This window comes from Sus scrofa, chromosome 10, assembly GCF_054392235.1.
Source record: "Sus scrofa isolate SSC_HxYL_T2T_F1_AM1 chromosome 10, Sscrofa_HxYL_maternal_Yorkshire_Landrace_v2.0, whole genome shotgun sequence".
NCBI classification, from domain to species: domain Eukaryota; kingdom Metazoa; phylum Chordata; class Mammalia; order Artiodactyla; family Suidae; genus Sus; species Sus scrofa.
The window spans coordinates 73,370,500-73,397,963 of record NC_139392.1 but is presented as its reverse complement, the minus strand read 5'-3'; the positions used below and the strand labels follow the sequence as shown (position 1 = coordinate 73,397,963).

The 27,464-nt window shown below is 45.0% G+C and overlaps 1 protein-coding gene across 4 annotated transcripts in view; it reads right to left on the bottom strand.

The window, feature by feature from the left end:
- The window catches only part of NMT2 (N-myristoyltransferase 2), a 75,306-nt gene that overhangs the window by 11,300 nt on the left and 36,542 nt on the right, over window positions 1-27,464 (bottom strand). For 3 of the 4 annotated variants that reach the window (XR_002336350.2, XM_021064837.2, XM_084980244.1), the window contains exons 3-9: window positions 25,187-25,331; window positions 20,974-21,092; window positions 20,789-20,880; window positions 20,545-20,661; window positions 18,075-18,245; window positions 16,423-16,531; window positions 4,622-4,792 (exon numbers count right to left, since the gene is read on the bottom strand). Coding sequence is in view for 2 of the 4 variants with exons in the window: in XM_021064837.2 (XP_020920496.1) it covers window positions 4,622-4,792; window positions 16,423-16,531; window positions 18,075-18,245; window positions 20,545-20,661; window positions 20,789-20,880; window positions 20,974-21,092; window positions 25,187-25,331 (924 nt within the window). In the remaining 2 variants the exon portion in view is untranslated. Of the gene's footprint in view, window positions 1-4,621; window positions 4,793-9,445; window positions 10,520-15,242; window positions 16,532-18,074; window positions 18,246-20,544; window positions 20,662-20,788; window positions 20,881-20,973; window positions 21,093-25,186; window positions 25,332-27,464 lie in introns of those variants that run through there. The other variant, XR_014817952.1, reaches the window with a different exon arrangement.

Genomic DNA, 27,464 nt, shown 5'->3' with positions numbered 1-27,464 from the left:
TTTTCAACAGTAGGAGTGGTTATCCAGGCACACCTCAGAGACACTGCAGATTGGGTTCCAGAGCCCCTCGATAAAGAGGATAGTGCAATAAAATGAGTCACCAATTTTTTTTGTTTTCCCAGTTTATACCAAAGTTATGTTCACACTACACTGTAGTCTATTAAGTGTGTAATACCACTCTGTCTTGACAACAATGTACATAAGTACCTTAATTTAACAATACCTTGTTGCTAAATCAACTACATTTTAATTTAAAAAATTTTAATAAAAAATAAAAAAACTCTATTGATAAAAAATGCTACCGTTGTCTGAACTTTTAGCAAGTAGAAGTAGTTACATCAAAGATCACTGATCACCATAGCAAATACAATCATAACAAAAAAGCTTGAAATATCGCAAGAATTACCCAAAGGTGACACAGAGAAACAGTGAGCAAATGCTGTTGGAAACATGGCACCAATAGAGGTGCTGGAGGCATGGTTGCCACAAACTTTCTTTTTTTTGGTTTTTTGGTTTTTCAGGGCCACCCCCGTGGCATATGGAGGTTCCCAGGCTAGGGGTCTAATCAGAGCTGTAGTTGCCATTCTACACCAGAGCCACAGCAACACCAGATCTGAGCCTGGTCTGCAACCTACACCACAGCTCATGGCAACGCCAGATCCTTAACCCACTGAGCAAGGCCAGGGATCAAACCCGCCTCCTCATGGTTCCTAGTCAGATTTGTTTCTGCTGTGCCACGATGGGAACTCCACAAACTTTCAATCTGTGAAAAATGCAGTATTTGCTTAGTACAATAAGGCGAAGTACAGGAAAATAAGGACTGCTTGTATTAATAAACAATGAAGGAGTTCCCGTCGTGGCGCAGTGGTTAACAAATCCGACTAGGAACCATGAGGTTGCGGGTTCGGTCCCTGCCCTTGCTCAGTGGGTTAACGATCTGGCGTTGCCCTGAGCTGTGGTGTAGGTTGCAGACGTGGCTCGGATCCCAAGTTGCTGTGGCTCTGGCGTAGGCCGGTGGCTACAGCTCCGATTCAACCCCTAGCCTGGGAACCTCCATATGCCGCGGGAGCGGCCCAAGAAATAGCAACAACAACAACAACAAAAGACAAAAAGAGACAAAAAAAAAAAAAACACAATGAAGTAGACTTCAGAGCAAAGAGAGGTATGACATGGTAATAAAAAAATCAATCCTCTAGCAAGACTTGAAGGTCCTACATGTGTAAGTACCAAACAAGCCCCTCAAGACACGTCAAGAAAAACTGACAGAGCTGGAGATAAAACAGACAAATCCAGTTATAGCTGGGGACTTCCACACCCCTCTCATTAAGGGACAGAACTATCGGAATTAAATAAAGCCTATGACTACAGATTCTAAGCCATTAAAAGGGAAGACAGTGAACAACTTTATTCTTTCTGTTGTTGCTGGGACAAGGAATAGAGACTTTATTCCTATAAAGCCAGCAGACCGAGAAGGTGATGGACTAGTGATCCCGCCCCCGCCCCTGCCCCTGCCCCAACACTTTACCTAAGTTAGAATTCAGGCTTTTTTTTTTTTTTTAATATGAAAAGGGGTGGCGGTGGGGTTGATTGTTGCAAATTTCCTGGTGTCAGAAACCTTTGTTCTTGCAGCTGTTCAGAGATCATATTCAGACCAGGCATCTGGACTTACTGAGGTTCAGGTTCTTTGTGTCTCAGCAGAGAAGGAATTCAGTGAGAGACAAAGTAATAGGCAAGAAATAGATTTACTGGGAGTTCCCTCCATGGCTCAGTGGTTAACAAATCTGACTAGGATCCTCGAGGATGCGGGTTTGATCCCTGGCCTTGCTTAGTGGGTTAAGGATCCAGCTTTGCCGTGAACTGTGGTGTAGGTCACAGACTTGGCTCAGATCTGGCAAGGCTATGGCTGTGGCCAGCGGCTGTAGCTCCAATTTGAGCCCTAGCCTGGGAACGTCCATATACCACAGGTGCAGCCCTAAAAAGCAGACAAAAGAGAAAGAAACAGATTTATTAAGCTAGGGTGCTTGTTCAGGGTTAAAAGGTGCGAACTGTTACATTTAGAATGGAAAGACAATGAAGTCTTGCTGTACAGCACAGGGAACTATGTCTAATCACTTGTGATGGAAAATGATAAAAGATAATATGAGAAAGACAGTGTGTATGACTGGGTCACTTTGCTGTACAGCAGAAACTGAAAGAACAATGCAAATCAACTATAATAAAAAATTAAAAAAAAAGACAGGATGGCTCATGAGAGATACAAGCATGTAGGCAAAGGTCTACTAACAACTTCATTCTTATAAATTTGACAATTTAGAACAAATAGACCAATTCCTCAAAAACCACAAACTTCAGCTGACCCCTGAGAAATGTGGGGGTTAGGGGTGCTGACCTTCAGTGCAACTGAAAATCCAAGTATAGCATTACAGTTGGCCCTCCGAGTCCTTCGATTCAACCAACCTCAGATCACGTAGTTCAACAGTACGTACTGAAAATGTACCTGGACTCACGCAATTCAAACCCATGTTGTTCCAAAGTCAACCCTATTAAAACTCAATCAATAATATAGATCATCTGATCAGTCCTATAACCATTAAAGAAAGTGAATTCATTACTTCAACAAAAAAGCATTCTCTCAGGTTAGAGAAACTAGACACTTCTGGCAAACATTTAAGAAATTAAGACCAATTCTATGATTTCTTCTAGAAAAGAGAAGAGGAGGTTACACTTCCTGACTCATCTTATGAGGCCAGCAGTATCCTTACACCAAAAGCAAGCAAACAAACAAATGACAAAAAAAGAAAGTGCACACCAATATTTCTCACAAACTCAACTAATACTCAACAAAATATTAGTACTCCAAATCTAATAATGTATAAAAAGAATTATATACCATAATCAAGTGGATAATTTTTCTAGGTATGCAAGAGTGGTCCAACGTTTGAAAATCAATAAATGAATATACCATATCAACAGACTAAAGAAGAAAATCAGATGATTGTATCAATCTGTGTCCAGAGAAAGCACTAGACAAAACCCAACACTCATTTATGATAAGAACTCTCACCAAGTTGGGGATTTTCTCAAGTTGTTAGGAAGCATCTACAAAAAGCCTACAGCTAACATCAGGGCCTAGACTCATGAGGGGAGATTGAATGCTTTTCCCCTAACATCAAGAATGAGGCAAGAATTCCAACCCTCACCACTCTCATTCAACAAAAGTACTAGCCCCTGCAATAAGGCAAGAGAAAGAAATAAAAGGCCTACAAATGGGAAGGGAAGAAATAAACCTGATCCTATTTGTAGATAGCTTAAGTGTTTACGTAGAAATCCCAAGAAATCTCTAGATAAACTCCTGGAACCAAGAAGTAATTTCAGCAAGGCTGCAGGATACAAGAGCAACACAAAGGAAGCAAATACATTTCTACATATTAATAATGACTGTGGAAACTGAAATTAAAAACACAATACCATTATAATGACTTCAAGGAAATGAAGTATTTAGGTACACACTTTAAAAAAAGAAATATGCAGGAGTTCCCATTGCAGTTCGGTGGGTTATGAACCCAACTAGTATCCCCCAGGATGTGGATTCAATCCCTGGCTTTGCTCAGTGGGTTAAGGATCCGGCATGGCTACAAGCTGTGGTGTAGGTTGCAGATGTGGCTTGGACCTTCTGTTGCTGTGGTATAGGCTGAAAGGTGCAGCTAAGATTCGACCCCTAGCTTGGGAACTTCCGTATGCCTCAAGTATGCCCCTAAAAAGAAAAAAAAAAAAAAAAAAAAAAAAGGATCTCGCACAGGAGCTAGATGCTGAAAATTATAGAATGCTGATAAAATAAATTTTAAAAGACCAAAATAAATGAAGACATACCATGCTCATGGATTATAAGACTTGTTAATTCTTTCTAAATTAATCCATAGATTTAATAACCTATAGACATAGCAAAATTCCAGGAAGATATTTTGTAGATAAAAAGACAAGCTTATTCTAAAATTTATATGCAAAGGCAAAGGAACTAGATGAGCTACAACAATCTTGACAAAGAATAAAGTGGGAGGACTCAACTTTACCCGATATCAAGGCTTACGTAATAGAGAGCTACAGCAATTAAGACAGCATGGTCCTTGTTGGGGAACAGACACAGAGATCAATGGAACAGAACAGAGAGCCCACTAGAGACAACAGTATCAGTACTCAGCCTATAGAAAAAATTTTGCAAATCAAGGCGACAATGGTTGAGTTAAGTGGTTGAATTACACCATCTCAAGCAGAGGCAGTTCAGTTCCAGCCAGTTTTGCAAAAGCAAAGCAACATGAAACTTTGGGACACATCCATCTGAGATGAGGTCATCCAAACTGCCCTTTTCAAAACAGAAAAGCAACAACAGAACAGTATCCTGATGTCTCGATATTAAGTAATAAAAGTGTGCTCTCTTCCAGGATGGAAACATAAGAACATCAGGTTCTAACAAGGTGAGCAGAAATACAATCTGGGATAGAAAGAAGCAGTGAGTCACAAAGGCAGAGGAAGGAGATGGGCCCCTCTCTGATCTTTTGGAAAACAGACTCAAGTGCACAATACTCATGCACTTGTCTGTGCCATCTTATCACCTTATTTTTACCTCCACTACAAAGGTGTCAATGATGTGCTCTTGAGGGAGGAACCAGTGGGCCACTTCCTCTTCATTCATCACTGGGGCCAGATGAAACTGCTTCAGGTAACTGTTGGTTAGTTCTTGGACGGCTTTAACATCTCTTGGTTCCATTGGCCTCAAGCCTGACGTTTTTGTAACCTGTGAGCGTGAAAACAAGACAAATTGGCAAGTTTAAAGAAGAGAGGCTAACAAACTTGGCACCAAAGCAGGATCTCTAGATCAGCACTATCAGTAGCCCCATGGCAGCTTGTTAGAACTGCAGAAGCCTGGGCCCACCCCAGACCCACCAAGTCAGGGTCTGCAAGTTCACAAGATCCCCTGGTGATTCATACACACGTCAAGTCTGAGCAGCACCAGTGTAGATCTAAGTTACACAGCGTGTCTCCTCCCATCTCTGTGTACCAGGTCTTTGATCATATTGTCCATGACCCGAACAAAACCGATGAGAAAACACAACAAGCTGATCTATACACCAATGCCAAGCATGGTAACAGCCCACCAAGATAGGCGACTTGGAGTATTTCGTTTTAAGACTGCCGTACCTGCCATTTTAAAAACACAGTTGAAAATGGCTGAGAAACTTACTTTGTTCAATAGCCTGTGAAAAAGAATTAGTCATTTTGTTTTCATGAGCAACAAAAATGAAAGAAACGCCCATCATCACTATGGGAAGGCAAGAATTTTTTTTTTTCCCCTTCTTAAGGCTGCACCTGTGGCATGGGGAAGTTTCTGGGCCAGGGGTACAATCGGAGCTGCAGCTAAAGCCTGTGCCACTGCCACAGCAATGCCAGATCCGCGCGTGCGACCCATGCTGCAGTGTGCAGCATGGCCAGAGATCAAACCCACATCCTCACGGACACTCTGTCGGGTTCTTAACCAGCTGAGCCACAGTGGAATCTCCTGGGTAGGCAAGCATTTTCATAGCTAAGAAAGAACGGCTGGTTGGCAAGTACTGGCCCTGGTCTCTCATGCCGTCTTTTGATTAAAAGGTGATCCAAATAGGCACCTGAATCCATCACTCCAGAACGTCACAATTTTTATATTAGGCTAACAAATCCTCAAGGTCAGGACAAGTCCCCATTTGGATCTGGCCAAGTACTTACCCTTAAAGGAGCTCCAGATACCAACTACTGCAAGCGTCCAGACACCAGGACACTTGACATGAGAAGTGAGAAACTTCACTGCATGTGTTTCTTTATACAAACGAAAAACCTAATACAAACACATTTTTTTCAGTTAACCTGATTTTTTTCTCTTGAAGAAATACTAGATAAATTTTTTAAGTGACAACCTGTATATATACAGTCCTTTTCAATGAAAACCCCCCTCTAGGAGTTCCCACTGGATTAGGATTCTGACTGCAGTGGCTCAGGTCACTGAGGAGATGTGAGTCTGATCTCCTGACCAGTGCAGTGGGTTAAAGGATCCAGCACTGTCGTAGCTGTGGTGTAGGTCACAGCTGTGGCTTAGATTCAATCCCTGGCCCGGGAACTTCCATATGTCACTGGCGCAGCCAAAAAAAACAAAGAAACAGAAACAAAACAAACTCCCTCTAAAATTAGGTCATCATAGGGAGTTCCCATCATGGCTCAGAGGAAAATGAATCTGAGTAGCAACCATGAGTAGGCAGGTTCAATCCCTGGCCTTGCTCAGTGGGTTAAGGATCTGGCGTTGCTATGAGCTGTGGTACAGGTCGCAGATGTAGTTCTGATCTGACGTGGCTGTGGCTGTGGCTGTGGCCGTGGCCGTGGTATAGGCCAGCAGCTACAGCTCTGACTGAACCCCTAGCCTGGGAACCTCCACGTGCCTCGGGTGCAGCCCCAGAAAGTTAAATAAAATAAACGAATAAAATAAAATGAAATTAGGTCATCAGAATTCCTGCACACCCCCAGATTAGTGGTTAGGAGAGAAGCCCAAGGGGGAAACAGGTTTTCATCTTGAGGGCTGGCTCTGACAGATGTTAGCAGTCATGCTGAGGCTTCTTAAGTTCAGTGACAAAGATGCTGATTGATTACTGATTAGTGTTGCCGAGGAGACGCGAGATGTTTTCTTTGTGTTTACGGACCCAATAGTCCTTAGCTGAGTATTTACTACGTGACACTCAGTGATGATTTATAGCATCCATAAAGACAGAGCTATGCAGCTAAAATACTTTACTATATAGGAGTTCCCATCGTGGCATGGCAGTAATGAACCCATCTAGTATCCGTGAGGATACAGGTTCGATTCCTGGCCTCGCTCAGTGGCTTAAGGATCCAGCATTGCCATAGCTGTGGTGTAGGTCACAGATGCGACTTGGATCCTGAGTTGCTGTGGCTGTGGTGTAGGCCGGCAGCTGCAGCTCCAATTCCACCCCTAGCCTAGGAATTTCCAAATGCCGTGGGTGCGGCCCTAAAAAAAAAAAAAAAAAAAAAAAAAAGGCTGAATATCCTAACTTGAGAAAATTTAAGTTACTGACATTTAACAGAGAACTCATACTTGTAGTATTTCTGTGGAGCTCAAAGCCAAAAGACCCCAAGCCTCCAGGTCCGAGCTTGTATCCACGGTTTAACCTTTGGTTAAAAATGGCCTAACAGGTGTTGAATGAATGAATGAATTCCTAGGCTTTTTACCACAATCCTTTACCCACTGAGGTGAGATAAAGGCTGTAGACAAAAAAATGTCACTGTCAGCTCTGAAGACATGACATTTTTTATGGCCTGGTATTTAAGTAAAGGCCGGGCATGAAACTCTATTTTTTTTTTTTTCTGTTTTTCTAAACCAATTCTAGTTATCTGGAGCATTTCTCCCCCCGCCTTCCTTCTTTTCCTTTCATGGCTGCACCTGTGGCATATGGAATTTCCTAGGCTAGGGGTCGAATTGGAGCTCCAGCTGCTGGATTATGCCACAGCCATGGCAATTCCAGATCCAGGGTGCATCTGCCCTAAGCCGCAGCTTTCGGCCACTGCCACATCCTTAACCCAATGAGCAAAGCCAGGGATTTAAGCCGCATCCTCATGGATACTAGTTGGATTCTTAACCTGCTAAGCCACAACAGTAACTCCTAGAGTGTTTCTGTACTGCAATCCGTGGGGAAAAGGAACCTCTATGATTGCTACATAATGTTAAATGAAATAAACAGGCATTTCTAAAGGCTGGAAGACCAAAACCTTACGGAATACACACTTCAGTCATTTGAAAAGATTTATTTTCTGCTATGAGGATGACCTTGATGAATATTAAATAGGCTTTCTCAGTATTAGACTGTGTTTTCTTTTGTTAACTAGTTCAGTAACAATCAATAATATCAAGCAACGAGCTTACTAATGAAAGCAACAAGAAACATGCTGTTAATAGAGAACCTTCAGAAATGAAAAATGAAGCTTGCTGACTCCTTTCTCGAGCAAAATACACTTCTACAGCACAGTTCTTATTCACTGAATATTCATACTGTGAAAGCACTCAAATCAACATCGTTTTCCAGCAGACATCTTTAAAGCAGCAGTTCTCACATATTTAGGTCTGGGACTTCATTCTGCTCTTAAAAATTATTCAGTACCACAAAAAAATCTTTGCTTATGTGCGTTGTATTTATCCATCTTCATCACATTAGAAATTAAATTTACTTCTTTTTTTTTTTAGGGCTGCCCTCATGGCACATGGAGGTTCCCTGGCTAGGGGTCGAATTGGAGCTACAGTTGCTAGCCTGCACCACAGCCACAGCCATAGCAACGCAGGATCTGAGCTGTGTCTGTGACCTAAACCACAGCTCACGGCAACACCAGATCCTTAACCCACTGAGCGAGGCCAAGTATTGAACCCGCAACCTCATGGTTCCCAGTTGGATTCGTTTCTGCTGAGCCATGATGGGAACTCCAGAAATAAAAATTTAAAAATATAGGAGTTCTCTTATGGCACAGTGGGTTAAGGCGCTTGGTGGTGTCGCTACAGCAGCCCAGGTCACTGCTGTGGCCTGGGTTTAATCTCTGGCCTGTGAACTTCCACATGTCAAGGGTGCAGCCAAATAAATAAATAATAAATAAAACAAAAGACTATTTAAGCTCCCATCTCATAAGGCCTCTAGAAGACTGCAACAGTGCACTTGTAATTTAACCAAAGGGAAAAACTGCAAATTATGTTTTTGTGGTATTATAAAATTTTGACTTCTCAGCACCCCACCCCCCGGTGGGCCATGAGAATTTCCAGGGGTCCCTGGACCACACTTTGAGAACTGCTACCTCAAGTCTCTGAAAGTCAGAAAAATAGGTACTAGAATTTAGTTAAGGAAGACTCAGTGAAATGGTTATGTTTTGGCAAATGTACAGGGAGAAAGTATATATAAACTCGGCAATTAAAAGGCACTTCAAACAGATTTTTAGAAGACCCCTAAAGTATAAGAGAAGACTACATTCAGCTATAAAGAAAGGGAGTTCCCCTGTGGCACAGCAGGTTAAGGATCTGGCATGGTCACTGCAGCAGTTTGGGTCACTGCTGTGGCATGGGTACGATCCCTGGCCTGGGAATTTCCACATGCCATGGACATGGCCAAAAAAAAAAAAAAAAAAAAGGAGTTCTTGTTGTGACTCAGCAGTAATGAGTCCAACTAGTATCCATGAGGACTCAAGTTCAATCCCTGGCCTCAATCCAGTGGGTTAAGGATCTGGCATCGCCATGAGCTGTGGTGCAGGTTGCAGACACGGCTCGGATCCCGTGTTGCTGTGGCTGTGGTGTAGGTCGGCAGCAGCAGCTTCAATATGACCCTTGGCCTGGGAACTTCCCTATGGCACACGTGTGGCCCTTAAAAGCAAAAAATTTTTTTTTAAATTTTAAAACATGTCCCTAGAAACAGGGGAAGGATATTTACTTCTGCCGACTAACAATGGCTTATGTATCTCAGAACCTAAAGGAACTGTCAATGTTTTCTCAGATTTCAATAAAAAGCAAAAAAAAAAAAAAAAAAAAACAAAACCCAAAAATTTAAAAATTCCTTAAACTGTTATAAAATCTTAATTTTCAAAAGAAAACTCTACTTCTGATTCACAGAGACTTCCCCACAATCCAACTGACATGCATTCCTCATCGAACTCCACGTACAATGCAATCTGTGTAAAAATCTGCTTGTAAGTACAGAAGGAAATAAAGCTCTATTAAAAAACAGAAGCGGCGCTGTTCTCAAAGTATGTGGCACGAACTGTTTCGGAGCCAAGATTCCAGAGTAGAGACGTGAGCAATGATTATTTATTTGACTTCAGGAGGGGCAGGACATTGACACTAAAAAAACATCTACAGCTACTAAATCTAGAACATGTGTGTCAGCTCTTTGCAGGCGCAAACTTCCTGCAGCACAATGTAAAGACTCTGGGAGACGGACCTCACTCCCACTTTCCATCTTCTTTAGACTTTTAAAATTACAGTTGATTTAGGAGTTCCCGTCGTGGCGCAGTGGAAACGAATCTGACTAGGAGCCGTGAGGTTGCGGGTTCGCTCCCGGGCCTTGCTCAGTGGGTTAAGGATCTGGTGTTGCCATGAGCTGTGGTGTTAGGTTGAAGACGAGGCTCCGATCTGGTGTTGCTATGGCTCTGGCATAGGTTGGTGGCTTCAGTTCCAATTTGACCCCTAGCCTGGGAACTTCCATATGCTGCGGGTGGGGCTCTATAAAGACAGAAGACAAAAATAAATAAATTAATTAATTACAGTTGATTTACAACATCGTGCCAGTTTCTCTGTATGGCAAAGTGACTCAGTCACACATTCTTTTTTTTCCATCATGGTTTATCCCAGGAGACTGGAGAGAGTCCTACACAGTAGGACCTTGCTGTTTATCCTTTCTAAACGTCATAGTTTGCATCTACCTTTATTTTTAACTTATTTTTTGTCTTTTTAGGGCTGCACCCACAGCCATACGGAGGTTCCCAGGCTAGGGGTCAAATTGGAGCTGCAGCTGCCGGCCTACGCCACAGTCACAGCCAATGCAGATCCTTAACCCACTGCGCGAGGCCAGGGATCAAACCTGCGTCCTCATGGACGCTGGTCAGATTTGTTTCCACTAAACCACGACAGGAACCCTGCTTTTTTCTATTTTAAATTCCTTCACTTGGAGTTCCCATTGTAGCGCAGCGGAAACGAAACCAACTAGTATCCATGAGGATGTGGGTTCGATCCCTGGCCTTGCTCTGTGGGTCAGGGATCTGACGTTGCCGTGAGCTGCAGTGTAGGCTGCAGATGTGGCTCGGATCCCGAGTTGCTGTGGCTGTGGTGCAGGCTGCTAGCTTTAGCTCCAATTTGACCCCCTAGCTTGGAAACATATATGCCGTGGGTGTGGCCCGAAAGAGCCAAAAAAAAAAAAAAAAAAAAAAAAAAAATTTCTTCACCTGGAGTTCCCATCGTGGCTCGGTGGAAACGAATCTGATTAGTAACAATGAGGATCAAGTTTGATCCCTAGCCTCGTTCAGTGGGTTAAGGATATGGCATTGCCATGAACTATGGTGTAGGTCGCAGATGAGGCCCAGATCCTGAGTTGCTGTGGCTGTGGTGTAGGCCTGCGGCTGCAGCTCTGGTTTGATTCCTTTCCTGGGAACCTTCACATGCCGGGGGAGCAGTCCTATGTTGTTCAGAAATTCTCCATACAAAATGAAAAACAAACCAACATTTAAAAGATAGGCAGGAGTTCCTGTGGTGGTGCAGTGGATTTAGGATCTGGTGTTGCCGCAGCTATGATTCAGATTCAGTCCCTAGCCTGGAAACTTCCATCTGCTGCAGGTGCAGAGAGGGAAAAAAAATAAAAAATAAAAAGTAGGGAATTCCCGTGGTGGCTCAGTGGGTTAAGAATCCAACTAGCATTTATGAGGATGCAGGTTTGGTCCCTGGAACTCAAGCTGTGGCTATAGGTCACTGATGCGGCTTGGATCCAGCATTGCTGTGACTGTGGTGTAGGCCAGTGGCTACAGCTCTGATTCGACCCATATCCTTCCATATACTGCAGATGTGGCCCTAAAAGGACAAAAATAAAATAAAATTAAAAAAATAAACGAGATTACAGATGTTAACTGTCTGGCAGAATGCTGGCCTCAATCAATGCTTTTCTAAAGTATAGGTGATCTACAATGTTGTGCCAATTTCTGCTGTTCAGCAAAGCAACTAAGGCATACATTTGTATAGATACATTTTTTACAAAATAATATTTTCGATCATGGTCTGTCACAAGAGATTGGATATAGTTCCCTGTGCTACACAGGAGAACCTCATTACTTAGCCATTCTTTTTTTTGTTGTTGACTTTATAGGGCCACACCTGCATATGAAAGTTCCCAGGCTAGGGGTTGAATTGGAGCTGCAGCCACAGCCACAAGCCACTCAGGATCCCAGATGTGTCTGCAACCTACACCACGGCTCACATCGATGGCAGATGCTTAACCCACTGAGAGGGGCCAGGGATCAAATCTGCATCCTCATGGATCCTAGTCGGATTCCTTTCTGCTGAGCCACAACGGAAACTCCTGCTTATCCATTCTAAATGTAATAGTTTGCATCTACTAACCCCAAACTCCCAGGCCACCTCACTCCCTCCCCTCTCCCCCTTGGCCACCACAAGTCTGTTCTCCATGTCAGTGAGCCTGTTTCTGCTTTGCAGACAGGTTCATTTGTGCCATATTTCAGATTCCATATGGCTTCAATGTTAACTCATATGGTCAGAAGTTGGTGAGGAGAACGTCGAGCAGGCACGGGAAGAAGAAACAGTTGTGGCGAATCAGAAAATGAGACCAAATCATAGAGCAAAAGCTGTTCTCAGTAAGGTTCTTCTCTTTGGGCTTCATGGTACAGAAATGTTCTTGGGAGTTCCCTGGTGGCTCAGTGGGTTAAGGAGCCGATGTTGTCATTGCAGCAGCTTGGGTCACTGCTGTGGCACAGGTTCAGTCCCTGACCTGGGAACTTCTGCAAAAAAGAGAGAAATGTTCTTAAATGATGTAGCTTTGAGCAGTGGTGTCATCCATCTGGGCCCTCGGGAGAGAAGAAGGTGGTCTGGCTGCTGCTCCCTCGTCCGACTTCTGACTCAGGAGGCCCACGCCAACGTGGCAGCTGTTGGCACCTTCTCATCCTCCAGTATCTGGACCTGCATCTCTTCTTGCTTCTTTTTTTCATTAATCGACTCTTCAGTTTGCCTTCCTTCCCTATGACTAAAAAGGGGAAGGGGGGCTTTGGACCTCCCTGCCTCAACTTGGTTTCTAATGACGGCACAGAGAGACGTCTGATGGCACCGGGCCTTGGTTCCTCCCCAACACGGGTGTGTTAGAGGCGACGGCAGAGGCAAAGGGACCTCATGGGAGAAACACGAGAAACACATCCCAAGTCCTCCACTTCCTAATGATATGCTCCTGTCTAAGCATCGCCCTTCAAGCCTCAGTCTTTGCACCTGTTCAATGGGGAGAGAATGCCGACTGCAAAAGGTTGTTCAGAGAATATATGGAATAAAATCTGTGAGAACACTTTATCAACTCTGACACACTGGGGAAAAAAAAAAGGCAGTCACCGTTGTTGTTGCAACACAGCTGGAAGAGGACTGCTCTAGCAAGGAACCGAAGTTATCAAGTCTGGTTTCACCACCAATGCCCAACCAGCAATTTGTCACCAACAGGTCAAAACTTTGTTCGCTATGAGCCAATGGATGCTTGTATGAAAACATGGAGGCCAATGGACAAAGTCAAGTCAAAAATAACTTTCATGAGACACTGCTTTGGGAAAGATCCCCGGTGTTGACCTTACTTGAGGCAAATAATAATAAATCCTACTTCTCCCGAAAAAAAAAAAAAAAAGAAAAAAAAAAGAAAAAAGAAAGAAAAAAAAAGGCAAAAAAAAAAAAAACCAAAAAAGAAAAAAAAACTTTAAGCAGCTCTAATTCTAATCACCCCAGAGAAACCCATGACAGCTACTACAACTCCTTGTTCTTCATTCTACTTTAGGCAGCTCTGTGTAAAGGGGAGCTTGCCTTACAGACAAGCTGGACAAGCTGTGGTTCAAGAAACTGAAATTCGGGGAGACCAAAGCAGCATCTGCCCTGAGTGAAAAAAGAAGGCGAGCTCCGAGTCCTTATTTCACCTCTCAGAGAGCAAAGAATCTGACAGTTGGCAAGGACAGCACTGGGACTCAGTGGTACCTCGTCCCAGATGGGCACTGCACCCCTTTTTTCTGTCACTTGTGCCTCTACGTGACTCTGTTGCTCTTGGTTGCTGGGGGTCTCAGGCATTAGCAGACATTATGTCTAGCAGATCAGCAAGAACAATGGCTGTGATGATGGCGTGACCTCTCGGCGCATTTTCCTGCATTTCTGTTGCAGTGCATGCACCTCCACATGCTCACCTTTTCTGTCACCCCAGATCGAAGGGGCCTGGTGCTTCTTCCCCAGGACACATGGACCCTCCTTTGTTATGTCACCTCTGCTTTTTATTTTCCTGTTTTGATCTCTGTTCCCCCGCCATCCGCGGCCTCATAGTCAGGCAGTGAGTTCTTTAGTTTCAGCTCACCGTCTGCAACCAAAGCTCAGGATAAGGCAGTTGGTGCCTTCCAGCCCGTCTGCCAGGAGGCAGAGCCCCAGGACGATGATCCTGGCTTTCCAACCTCTGGCTGCCTTCGCCTCCACGTCTCTCCTTCTGAGATTCTGCCTAAGTCAGAAACTAGTTGACTCTGGTTTGTCACTGGGGAAAAAAAGACATCAATTCACAAAGCCACTGATCACGGGCATTTGGTAAACACACAACCAAAGATGAAAGGAGCTGGAGTTGGCTACACCTTCCGCAGGTGAAGTCCTCACCTTGTTTGGGAGGAATCTAGCCACCTTCCACACGGATCCCTCCATCAAGTTCAAATACCTACGGCCACCCCAAAGGAAGAAGAGCCTCTGAGGAAATCAAAACTCCCCAAAAAAGATCCTGCCCTGGGGTGGGCAGATTCCAAGACGGCTTCAGGGATGCCTGCCTCGGGTTCACAGCCTCACCGTCCACCTGTGCGGAGTGTGGGTGGGACCCTCACCTGCTTTAGCCAATGACACATGGCAAGAGCGATGCCACTGTGTGAACTGATACCCATCACTTTTTTTTTTGTCTTTTTTTGTTGTTGTCGTCGTTGTTGTTGTTGTTGCTATTTCTTGGGCCGCTCCCGCGGCATATGGAGGTTCCCAGGCTAGGGGTTGAATCGGAGCTGTAGCCACCGGCCTACGCCAGAGCCACAGCAACGCAGGATCCGAGCCGTGTCTGCAACCTACACCACAGCTCACGGCAATGCCGGATCGTTAACCCACTGAGCAAGGGCAGGGATCGAACCCTCAACCTCATGGTTCCTAGTCAGATTCGTTAACCACTGCGCCACGACGGGAACTCCTTGATACCCATGATTTTAACGTCCATCTTGTCAGCAGACTCTCCTGGATCTGCTCCTTGCTGGCTCTGATAAAGCAAGCTGCCATGCTGAAGAGGCCTTACTGAGAACCCCAGCCAGCAAGCACCCTAGGACCCTGGAAAAACTGCCTGAGACGAACTCCAAGCTGCCAATGGCAACATCAGCTTGGAAGTGGATCCATCCTTGGTCAATTTTTGTGTGTGTTTGTGTCTTTTTAGGGCCGCACCTGCAGCATACGGAAGTTCCCAGGCTAGAGGTCTTATTGGAGCTGCAGCTGCCGGCCTACACCACAGCCACAGCAACGCTGCATCTGAGCCGTGTCTGCAACCTACACCACAGTGCACGGCAATGCCAGATCCTTAACCCACTGAGCGAGGCCAAGGATCGAACCTGTGTCCTCATGGATGCTAGTCAGATTCGTTTCTGCAGAGCCAAGATGGGAACTCCTTGGTCAAGTTTTTAGGGGAGGTCCCCCCCTCTGGTTGACACCTTGATGACAGCTTCATGACAAAACCTCAAGCAAAGGTCTCTGCTACTCTGTGCCTTGATTCCTCACCCAGAACCCAAGAGCACGTGTGTTGTTTAGGCTTCTACATCTTGGTGGTTTGTTACGTAGCAACAGATAACTAGTCGCTGGAGCCCCAAATGAAGCCAAGACTGGGAAGCACATTTAAATTTCCCCTTACTAAGAGACAACTTTCCACATTGAGCATTTATTAGTTTCAAAAGATAACAACCTAGGAGTTCCCATTGTGGTTCAGTGGGTTAAGGACCTGATGTTGGTCTCCCTGAGAATGTGGGTTTGATTCCTGTCCTCGCTCAGTGGGTAAAGAAAGGATCCAGCGTTGCCATGAGCTATGGTGTAGGTCACAGGCACAGCTCAGATGCAGTGTTACTGTGGCTGTGGCACAGGCCTGCAGCTGCAGCTCTAATTTGACCCCTAGCCTGGGAACTTCCATATGCCACAGGTGTGGCCTTAAAAAGAAAAAAAAAAAAAAACAAACAAACAACAACCGATAATTAAATGATAGTATTTCCTCTCCCCGGTCTCTCCTTTAAATCTTATTCCTTAGTTCCATGTGTTAATGAGATATTGTCAGAAACCTGAACTTTTCTTACCTCTTACTAAAGAGAATATAAATATTCAAAATTTCACAATGTACATGTCTAGAATCCAATCCGCTCCAACCCCATACTGCAGAACTTAAAAAAAGCCTTAAAAAAAAAAAAACCCCACTTGATATTTCCAAATGAAGTCCCTAGAGTTCCACGTAGTCTTTTTAGCTACATATTCATGTCCTCAGACATGGGAGCCAGCTTTTAGCTTCCTGCAAATAGTTATTGTCTACATTAAAAGCTTGAGGTAACGGCTTCGAAAAACTGCAGATCATTCTTACTTACATCCGGAAGTCTGTACAGCTTCATTGTTCTCTGCAAAGTCATATTTCTACTCAAGTGAGAAAATTTCACTTCTACCAATTTTCTGGGGTTTAGTGATCGATGCCAGTATCTGGAATACAATAAAGGTTTTAAGATCTGATTGATCTCTAACTCTTCAAGTTTTTACGTCTCAGCTTAACTGTTACAGAAGCTCTGTATAAACACTTACGTTGGGCCCAGTGCAGTCCTGGGTGCTGGCCCTCTTCCTATGCAATTCTTTACTTTTTTGTTTTTTTTTTCCTTTTTTGGCCACCCCGAGGCATATGGAGTTCCCAGGCCAGGGATCAGATCTGAGCTACAATTTCAACCTAAGCTGCAGGTGCAGCGGCTCCGGATCCTTGGCCCACTGCCGGGCCTGGGATCGAACCTGCATCCCAGCACTCCTAAGATGCTGTCAATCCTATTGCACCACAGGAGGAACTCCCTACACAATTATTTTATCAGTCATTTTTCTACCTTTAAATTATGTTCATTTGTTGTTTGTAAACTTTCATCTTTTTCAGTAAAGTCTTAAAACTGCAAAAGAAATATTGATAATGCCCAGTTTTTAAGTATTTGACGATCAGTACAGATTCTAAGAAGGCAAACCAAAAAGTTGAAAAAATATGAAAATATTCCCCTTAAATTAGTAGTCTTCCCATGTTTATAATAAACACCGAAGAAAACTTTTTTTGAGAAACAAGCTTGAACTTCTTAAATGATTCCAGCTTAGGTACCAGGATGAATGACCGTCTTAAAAAGTCTTACTTATTCTGTTTATTTAAGAATAATTTAATAGGAGAGAGTCATTTTACAGTTTTGTCTTTTATACTGTTTTTCTGAAGTTCCTTCTTATGAGAGTCAGTAAAAAGAGTAGAGGGAGGAGTTACCACTATGGCACAAGGGGATTGGAGGCACCGCTGCAGCACTAGGATGCAGGTTTGATCCCCGGTCGGGCACAGTGGATTAAAGGATCCAGTGTTGCCGTGGTGAGATCACAAGTGCGGTTCAGATCTGATCCCTGGCCCCGGAACGCCATACGTCTTGGGGCGGCCAAAAAAGATTAAAAAAAAAATAGAGGGTGCTAAGCGCTTTCGGATGCTCTAGAAACAGATGAGTCAAAGGTCAATCTGATAAACAAATTTCTTACTGGATTAACCTTGGAAAGCTTAATAACAGCAGATGAGGTAATACAAACTGGACTTTCGCCTTCTCACTCTTAGCAAACGAATATGTCAGGGCTGTTCAGCTGCCATGTATCCAGCTTTTGGAGTAGTTAGAGCCCTGCTATAACCCTGACTGTGAGAGAAGGAAAGACGACACCACTACGCGGATGGCTCAAGATCCTGATGCCCTGGGTCTCCCAAGGCCGAAAGAGGCGAGGCTTTCAAATGGGAGACACAGAACTGGATGGAGAGCAGCGCCGTGAGCATCCGCGTGGCTGGAGGGATTACTGCACGAAGGCTGGCCAGTGGTTCTCTCTCCATCTCTGCTTCCAACCACCTACATCATCACAGGTCGGCCCCACTCCCTCTGGGTTATGTCAGTGCAGAGTAACACTTGTCCCAACAAGGCAGGGAGGCTCCCAGCGTCAGGTACCAGTGACACACAAGATAAAGATGCGGTGCTATTACCTGCACGTAGCCACTGGCTTAGGAAGAACCACTCCTGCGGTATAAACAGCCTGGAAGATCCCCTCCAGGTTCACTCTTCTGGTTATTTCTCGAATCAATACTGGGGCTACCCGTTTGGATCGCAATTTCTTATGAACACAGAGAAAGTTGATTTCGACCATCTTCTTCACGCTAAGAAATAAAGATGTTAAAAATTAGAGCCAAGGTAAGATGAAAACATTACCAACAAAAATAAGAACACCCACATCTCAAAGAGGAAGAAACGGAAAGGCCTCCTTTAACACAGTAAGAAAAATATTCCAAGTGAAGTTATAAGTCAGAAAGACAAACACCGTATGATAACACTTATATCTGGAATCCAATATACGGCACAAATGGACCTTTCCACAGAAAAGAAACTCATGGACTTGGAGAACAGACTTGTGGTTGCCAAGGGGGAGGGGGAGGGAGTGGGAGGGACTGGGAATTTGGGGGTAATAGATGCAAACTATTGCCTTTGGAGTGGATAAGCAATGAGATCCTGCTGCATAGCACTAGTCTAGTCACTTATGATGGAGCATGACAATGCGAGAAAAAAGAATGTATACATGTATGTGTGACTGGGTCACCTTGCTGTACAGCAGAAAATTGACAGAACACTGTAAACCAGCTATAATGGAGAAAAACAAAAATCATTAAAAAAAAAAAGAAAGAAAAATATCCTAGAGTTCCTGTGGTGGCTCAGCAGGTTAAGGACCTGACACTGTTCCATGAGGATGCAGGTTTGATCCCTGGCCTTGCTCAGTGCCACAAGCTGCAGTGCAGGTCACAGACGAGGCTCAGATCTGTGTCGTAGGCCTGCAGCTGTAGCTCCGATTCGACCCCTGGTCTGGGAACTTCCACGTGCTGCGGGTGTGGCCGTAAAAAGAAAAAAAAAAGAAAACTACTCTACCATTCAGATATTTCACAACTTCAGATTGACACGCTATTCCCTACCCCCACCCCCACCAAAATGATCGTAATTCTAGGCTGTAGAGAAGCAAACCCTCTTGTTCTAAATAAAGTCGAGAATTTTGGTCTTGTACAAGTTTTTGGTTTAGAAACTGGATCAGCTGTGCCTACAAGTTTCTACAGCTTTTTTTTTTTCTGGGTCACCCAGAGGCAGAATCTAGTAAGACGTTGCTCTGGAGTATAACGCATTCCTGGGATCCCAGGGAAGGCGCTTCCATCAGGTCAGAGCTGGTGCTCTTCTGAGCTACAGTCAATATTCCAGAGCTTCAAAGCCCATCTTCTGCTCTGGTTCTGGGGATGCAGACCTTTCATTTGGCACCAAATACTCCTTGAGATCAAATACTTTTTAACAGTAAATAAGCTCACCCAGTATATTAAAAGGTGACAGGATCTGTTGTGCATTAAATCTTTGAGTGTCATAGCTGTATTTTTGACTTTCTGGGCTAGAGACTCAAGCATAAAGGGAACACACAGGAATTCCCACTGTGACACATTGGGCTCAGTGGTGTCCTGGGAGGGCTGGGACATAGGTTTGATCCCTGGGTTAGGGATCCAGGGTTGCTGCAGCTGCAGTGTGGGTCGAGAGTGCGGCTCAGATCTGATCCCTGACCCGGGAGCTCCGCATGTTGCGGGGCAGCTAAAAATCCCCAAAGGAACACACATATCCTAAGAATAGTAAGATTTCTTAAAAAATCCCTCAAGCAATTTTTTTGTCCAGAAACAAATCTGAAATACCTGTTTACAGCTTTACTCACTCTTCTATGTACATATACACATATCTGTGTGCGTGCATAAATAAGATTGAGAGGCAGAGAGAGGAAGTTCCCCTGTGGCACAGCAGGTTAAGGATCCAGAGTTGCCACAGCAGCTGTGGCACAGGCTGCAAGTGTGGCATAGGTTTGATCCCTGGCCTGGGAACTTCCACACTCTGCAAGCACAACCAAAAAAAAAAAAAAAAAGAAAAGAAAAAAGAGAGAAGACAGCTGACCTTTTTTTGTTACAGTTCATAGCCCCCCAATTTTTTTTTTTTTTTTTAAAGACCGCACCTGTGGCAGATGGAAGTTCCCAGGCTAGGGGTCAAATGGGATTTACAGTGGCTGGCCTACGCCACAGCCTCAGCAATGCCAGATCCAAGCACAGTCTGCGACCTACACTGCAGCTCACAGCAACACTGGATTCTTAACCCACTAAGTGGGGCAAAGGATTGAACCCTTGTCCTGAGCCACAATGTCAACTCCTGCAGCCCCACTTTTTTTTTTTTTTTATGGATTAATAAACTTTGTTAGAGCCGTTTTAGGCTCACAGCCAAGCTGAGCAGGGTACAGAGTTCCCATCCACCTCTGCCCTCCCACCCCAAACCCCACCACAACCTCTACTGCTATCAACCGTCTGCATTCAGTCATTTAAAAGAGCTCCTCTTAACCGTGATTCTTGAAAAAGCAACCCATCAACACTGACAAGGACAAGCTTCAACACGTACCTGTCGTAGATCCGAATGTTGGCAGGGATGGCACTGATGAACCCCACTAGTTTCTTGTTTGAAGACACCCTGACCCCACAGTGCCACTGGAGGAGCCAGCCTGGGGGACGCAGGGCCCTGAAGCCAACGCAGGTGAGGAAAACAGATGCTGGTTAGCGTCCAAGAAAACAGGGACAGACAGAGACAGGCCAACCCCCGCCCCCTCCCCAAGCCCCACCAGGCACCTGCGACCGGCCAGACTCACCACAACAGGAATTCCGGCGAATAGTCAAACCGGAACATGTTGTCGTCGTCCTCCACATAATTCTCGTTCAACAGAGTGTACAACTCCCGGAGCTGCAAGACCGAACGAGCGTCCTGCCTATGGTGCCCGCGACCCGCGCGGGAGCAACCCCCGCCAATGCCAGGCGCTGGGTTCAATGCACTCACCACTTCGGCGTTGCCCAAATCTAACGTGTCCCACATGAAACCCTGTGGCAGGGAATACGGCTCCTGACGCACGTTTTCTTTATCAGCTTCAATTGCACCGTGAGACGTTATCACTTCATCTGGAGAAGAGAAAAGAGAAGGAGAAAAAGACAAAAAGAGAGACAATTCAATTACAAAGTATTCTGATGATCCCAAAAGGTCAGTTATGTGAAACAAAATGTTTTGGGCTCTTGGGCTTAATGTCATCTTGAAAAATAACGGGACTCTGAGGAGTTCCTGTTGTGGCGCAGCGGAAGTGAACCTGACTAGGAACCATGAGGTTGCAGGTTCAATCCCTGGCCTCGCTCAGTGGGTTAAGGATCCGGCGTTGCCGTGGGCTGTGGTGTAGGTTGCAAACACGGCTCAGATCCTGCGTTGCTGCACCTGTGATGTAGGCGGGCAGCTGCACCTCTGATTCGACCCCTGGGAACTTCCATATGCCTTGGGTGCAGCCCTAAGAAGCAAAAAAAAAAAAAAAAAAAAAACCAAAAAAACAAGACTATGAAACAGGGTGGTTATGTAACAGTGGACAGTAACTGCTATCTCACCAGTTAAATAAAAGAAGAAATCCTCGGTTGCCAAAAGACCAACTGGACATTACAAAACAACAGTGATTTCTCAGTTTCAAGCCCGAGACTGCAGGCGAATCACACAGTACCACTGCCGCCAATGCAAGTTTGCCAGGACAGGGCAGCCTTGCAGAGGTTTTAACTGTGCCTGTCTACAAATGGTGGCGGGGCGGGGTGGGGTGTGTGTGTGCTGCAATGACCTCTGACCCCTCCCAGCAAAATCTGAAATTAATTTCAGGACTGTTCATGTCTATCTGGGCTGCTGGCAGCATGGCTCAAGTCACTGATGTTTCTAGTGGTTTCCACAATGGTGCCTTTTTCCAGCTCCTCCTCCTCAGCTTCCCAATGTGGCTGGGATAAAACTCAGGCCCTTGACTGTGGCCGCAGGCTGCCTGGTCAGCCCCAGCACATCCACCCACCCCTGCTCCCAAGGCTTCTGCCCCACGGACCTCCCTGTGGTGGCCTCTCCGCTCAGAAGGCCCATCCCCTGTCCTTGACACGTGGCCACTGGTGGTTTTCCATAGAGACGCTTATACATGGCTTTCTCACAGCAGCCTGCCCGGACTAGAGCATCTCCCTACCCGGAGGACGGCCTTCCCACCTGACCACAGTTTACCCCACTTTCCTACTGTCGTTTCCCAGGCTGTGCCTTTAGTGACAGACACGCAACATGTATCTGTGGAATAAATGACCTTCAGGTACATGTCCCCCCATCGGCCTTTTTACAGGAGGGTGTCATGGGTTTCTACTGGCCCCCAAGGGGTTTTTCTCTTCTTACTAATTCCTTTGTAGTTTCTTTTTCACTTTTTTTTTGGGGGGGGGGCTTTTTAGGGCAACACCCACAGCATATGGGACATTCCTGGGCTAGGGGACGAATCAGAGCTGCAATGAGGCCTACACCACAGCCACAGCAATGCAGGATCCGAGCTGCATGTGCTACCTATACCAAAGCTTGTGGCAACGCTGGATCCTTAACCCACTGAATAAGGCCAGGGATTGAACCTGCATCCTTACGGATACTACCTTGGGTTCTTAACCCATTGAGCCACAGTGGGAACTCCCTGACTTGGTACTTTGATCTCCACTCTACCAGCTCCCCTCCAGGTCAGCCCTGGTGTCCAGACTCCCTTGAGGTCCGTTGGGAGTCACTTAGGGCTTAGCTAATGCATCAATAACATCAGGGGACAATTGCTCTCAAGCAGCTCCAAACAGCTGGGTGTGTCTGAACTGGGACGAAGAAGCAGTGTTCCCCCTGACTTTCAAACATTCTCCCCAACCTCAGGCTCCCTTTTCTGCCATTAACCTGGCATTGCCTTCATCGAGGTGCATAGGGAACATTCTAGGAACCCAAGAACCCTGCAAGGATTTGGGGAAGGAGCCCAAATGAGCTCAGCAGTGGGGCTGTCTTCCTGGAAAGGTGCGAGGGATTAGATGCCAGCTGAGAGCAGCCTTCTGCTCCCCTGGGCAGTGGTGCAAAAGCTACCAGCACTACTTAGCCACACCCAATACATTCACATCAAGAAATCTAGGAGTTCCCATTGTGGTGCAGCAGAAACGAATCCGACTAGTATCCACGAGGATGCAGGTTCGATCCCTGGCCTTGCTCAGCGGGTTGGGGATCCAGCGTTGCCTTGAGCTGTGGTGTAGGTCGCAGACACGGCTTGGATCCTGTGTTGCTGTGGCTGTGGTGTAGGCTGGCAACTGCAGCTCCAATTCAACCCCTAGCCTGGGAACTTTCATATGCTATGGGTGTGGCCCTAAAAAGCAAAAAGAAAAGAAAAAAGAAATCGATATCCCTGTAGCTAACGGCCCCTCAATCCAACGTCATTTAAAATCCTGTAAATTCATTCTATAGAGCCATCCTTCTCTTCTAGGTGCATCTCTAGAGCCAGAAAGGAAAACTCTAGTGAAGACAATTTTTTTCTTATTTCTTTTTTTTGTCTTTTTGCTATTTCTTGGGCTGCTCCCGTGGCATATGGAGGTTCCCAGGCTAGGGGTTGAATCTGAGCTGTAGCCACCGGCCTACACCAGAGCCACAGCAACGCGGGATCTGAGCCGAGTCTGCAACCTACACCACAGCTCATGGCAATGCCCTATCGTTAACCCACTGAGCAAGGCCAGGGATGGAACCCTCAACCTCATGGTTCCTAGTCGGATTCGTTAACCACTGCGCCACAACGGGAACTCCAATTTTTTTATTTCTTTCACATACTGAAGTGCATACTTTTGAAGCTACTTGGGGTGGGTGTGGGTGGGAAAGGAACAATCACTTTTTTTTTTTCTCAGCCGCCCCTGAGGCATGTAGAGTTCCCTGGCCACCGATCAAATCCCAGCTGGAGCTGCGACCTCCACAACAGCTGCAGCAATGCTGGATTTCTGACTCACAGTTCTGGGGCCAGGGATCGAACTCGTGTTTCCACAGAGACAAGCTGGATCATTAACCCTCTGTGCCATGGCAGGAACCCCCAGGAATGGTCACTTTAAAAAAGTGTGAGGAGTTTCCTCTTGTGGTTCAAGTGGGTTACGAGCCTGACTGGTATCTATTCGGATATGAGTTCGGTCCCTGGCCTCACTCAGTGAGTTAAGGATCCGGTGTTGCCATGAGCTGTGGTGTAAGTTGCAGATGCAGCTTGGATCTGGTGTTGCTGTGGCTGTGGTATAGGCAGGCAGCTGCGGCTCCAATTGGACCCCTAGCCTGGTAACTTCCATATGCCGAGGGTGTGGACCTAAAAAAATAAAAATAAAAAAATAATACTTAGTAATAAACCTAAGAAAATAAATGTAGAATGTATATGGGGGAGCTATAAAACATTGCTGAAAGACATTAAATACCATTACTTTAGAAATGGAAAGACGTGCCATGTTCACAGGCTGGCAGGCAGTTTTGTTAAGATGGTAAAACTGAAATGAATCTGCAGATTCCCACATAATCTCTATCAGAATTCCAGCTGTCTTTTTTTGTGGAAACTGACAGTGATTCTGAATTAAAAAAAAAAAAAAAAAAAAGGATGGGGCAGGCCAAATAGGAAAGGATGAGGCTGATTACAGAGAATTTTACATGACATAAAATTCTTACAAAGGCCTTCACAAGGGGACCCAGTGTCCTTATTATACTAGAATTTTACCACATTGGTAATAATTAACCTCATGGGCGAGGGTTCAGAATCCTATTGTTCAAAAGAGCAAAACCTTCCATCTCAGTAAGATTTAATAGGGCAAATCTTCTGTGTCTTTTGGGATAAGTGAGTTGAGAGACTGCTAAAAATCTACATAGAAAAAAAACAACTCCATGAAGATCAGAATCAAAAATCTGGAGATGGGGGAGACCTCTCTTTTATAGATATATTTAAGACACTAATGTCTGAAGTGTGAGGAAACTATAGATTTTTTATAGGGAGAGAAATTAGATAAAAATTGTTGTTGCCAAAAGCCAATGTCACCACCCAATATTTATTTTAAGAAGAGAAATACTACTTTTGCTTAAATTTCGAACCTGTGGTCTGAAACAAATGACAGAAGTGAAGTCAAGCGTCTTTTGTGTTTTTTGTCTGTTGTTAACCCAGCTTTGTTTGGGGAGAGGGAGGGGGGAGGCGAAACAGGCTTACTTAGTTTGGGTACCGGCTGTGTGTCCCAAAACTGGTATCTGTGTTTGGCAGCCTCATCAATGTTCCTGGCGGGGCCCTGGCATGCGGATAACAGCTCCATTGCCCTCTGGATATCCTGCAACTTCTGCATGGGAATGGTGGCATTCTACAACGGCAAAGACACACAGACACAAAATATGAGGAAGCTGCTCCCAAACCTGGGGCAGGTGCATGTGGCCCTGCCTCAGAGACGACAGCGTTCACTGGAAAAAGGCACAATCCTCCCCTAAGCCCGGACCTTGGGCTCAAGTACGCTAACATCTTAAAACAGAAGCAAACGTTATGACATTAAAGGCAGCAACAGTTCTATAGGTTTAACGGAGCAGTTCTACGGGCACAGGTGGAGCAGCGGAGAGGGGTGAGTGCAACACAAATGTGACTATCACAGGGCAGCCTGTTGGCCTCTAGCCCTGGTTTCACTGCTGGGGTTAAGGCTCGGCAGGAGCAACGTGTGGACAAAGGAAATAACTTCTAGAATGGAAACCAGGCAGCCAAGGGAAATTTTCAGTCATAAGGAGAAAGAGAGAAATCCGAATTTAGTGCTGAGCTGGGGAAGAAGTTCATCAAGAAAGGATGCTTTTCTCCTGGACCACTTTCTGCCCTCTCCTAATTCTGATGCTCCTCCAGAAGCAAACCTTCCAACAAGGATCTGCAGTTTCGTCTATGAATTCAGGTCCTTTTGCAACCATAGCCTGTTCTCCCCAAGCCAAGGGGTGAGAATAACCTCTCTTTTAAGTAAAACGTATTCTCTCAAGGGCCAGGCAAGTAAAATGTATAAAATTGATAATGTCTTCAAATTCTGAAGTCCCTTCTTCAAAACCAACATTCCTAACATCTCTGTAGACGTCTTAGCTCTTTTTCTTCTTTTTTTTTGGGGGGGAATCTCTTAAATAATACTTCATAAAGAAAATGAAACTATTCTTGAAATGAGGGAGTGGTAGGTAGGGCTGAATATGGAAATTGGTGAGTTTTTCCGATATGTTAAATTATTTTTTTATTTTATTTTTTTGCTTTTTAGGGCTGCACCTTTACCATATGGACGTTCCCAGGCTAGGGGTCAAATCGGAGCTACAGCTGCCAGCCTACGCCACAGCCACAGCCACTCAGAATCTGAGCCGCGTCTGCCACCTACACCACAGCTCATGGCAATGCTGGATCCTTAACCCACTGAGCGAGGTCAGGGATTGAACTCGCATCCTCATGGATATTAGCTGGGTTTATAACTCACTGAGCCAAAACAGGAACTCCCAATATGTCAATTATTGATTAGTTTCAGGATTTTAATGCCAGACAAAGGATGATCTCTTCACTGTAGCTCAGGAATGGTCAGAAGGAATCTCACAGCCCCTCGAGGCTTCTGCCTGCCAGCACCGTGGGGACCAAGGAAAGGTACTATGGACCCTCAGTGGTTTATCAACAGCAGCTCTGTTCAGTTTTGAATCTGAAGTCTGTGGTCTGAAACAAATCCTTTAATCTGGGAGGCTTACTTAGTTTGACCCAGTACAAAACAGGGTTTATTTAATACAGACCGTCCTGTGGTTGCTTTACTCCCCGGGTTCTCCGAAGATTCTTGCCACTAAAATGATTCTAAGAAACAAAGTGCTAGGGTCTAAACAGAGGCAGGTGAAAGACTTAATGTCTCCACTTAGAAGTCTAATAGCATCACCCAGAACTGCCACAAATTATGTAAACTGTTTCACTTATATTTTGATTGAAGTCTAAATCATAAGTTGTATGTCAATTACACACAGTAATTTAACAAAACAGTTTTGTTTTTCTAATTGATTATATTTTTAGATTTGATTTCTCGCTCTTTTTTTCTTTTCATTTTTGTCCACCCTGCGACATATGGAGTTCGCAGACCAGGGATCAGATCCAAGCCACAAGTCTCGACCTAAGCCACAGCTGTGGCAATGCTGGATCCTTAACCCACTGTGCCAGACGAGGGGTCAAACCTGCATCTCAGTGCTCCCAAGACGCTGGCAATCCCACTGCGTCACATCAGGAACTCCTATTTTTAGATTTCTTTTGTTTGGGTCTCTTTTGAGCCTCCCCGACAGAAGTCACTGCTAGCAAAGTGGAATTTCCATCCACTTGAACCCACAACAACACTATCGATCAGGAGACCTAAAACTTCATTAAGAAGTGAGAGCCTATTTCAACTAATAATGCTTGAACGTGCATCTATTTATCTTATGGCCAAGGAGAACCCAGGCTTACAAAAATATACCTACAGTGT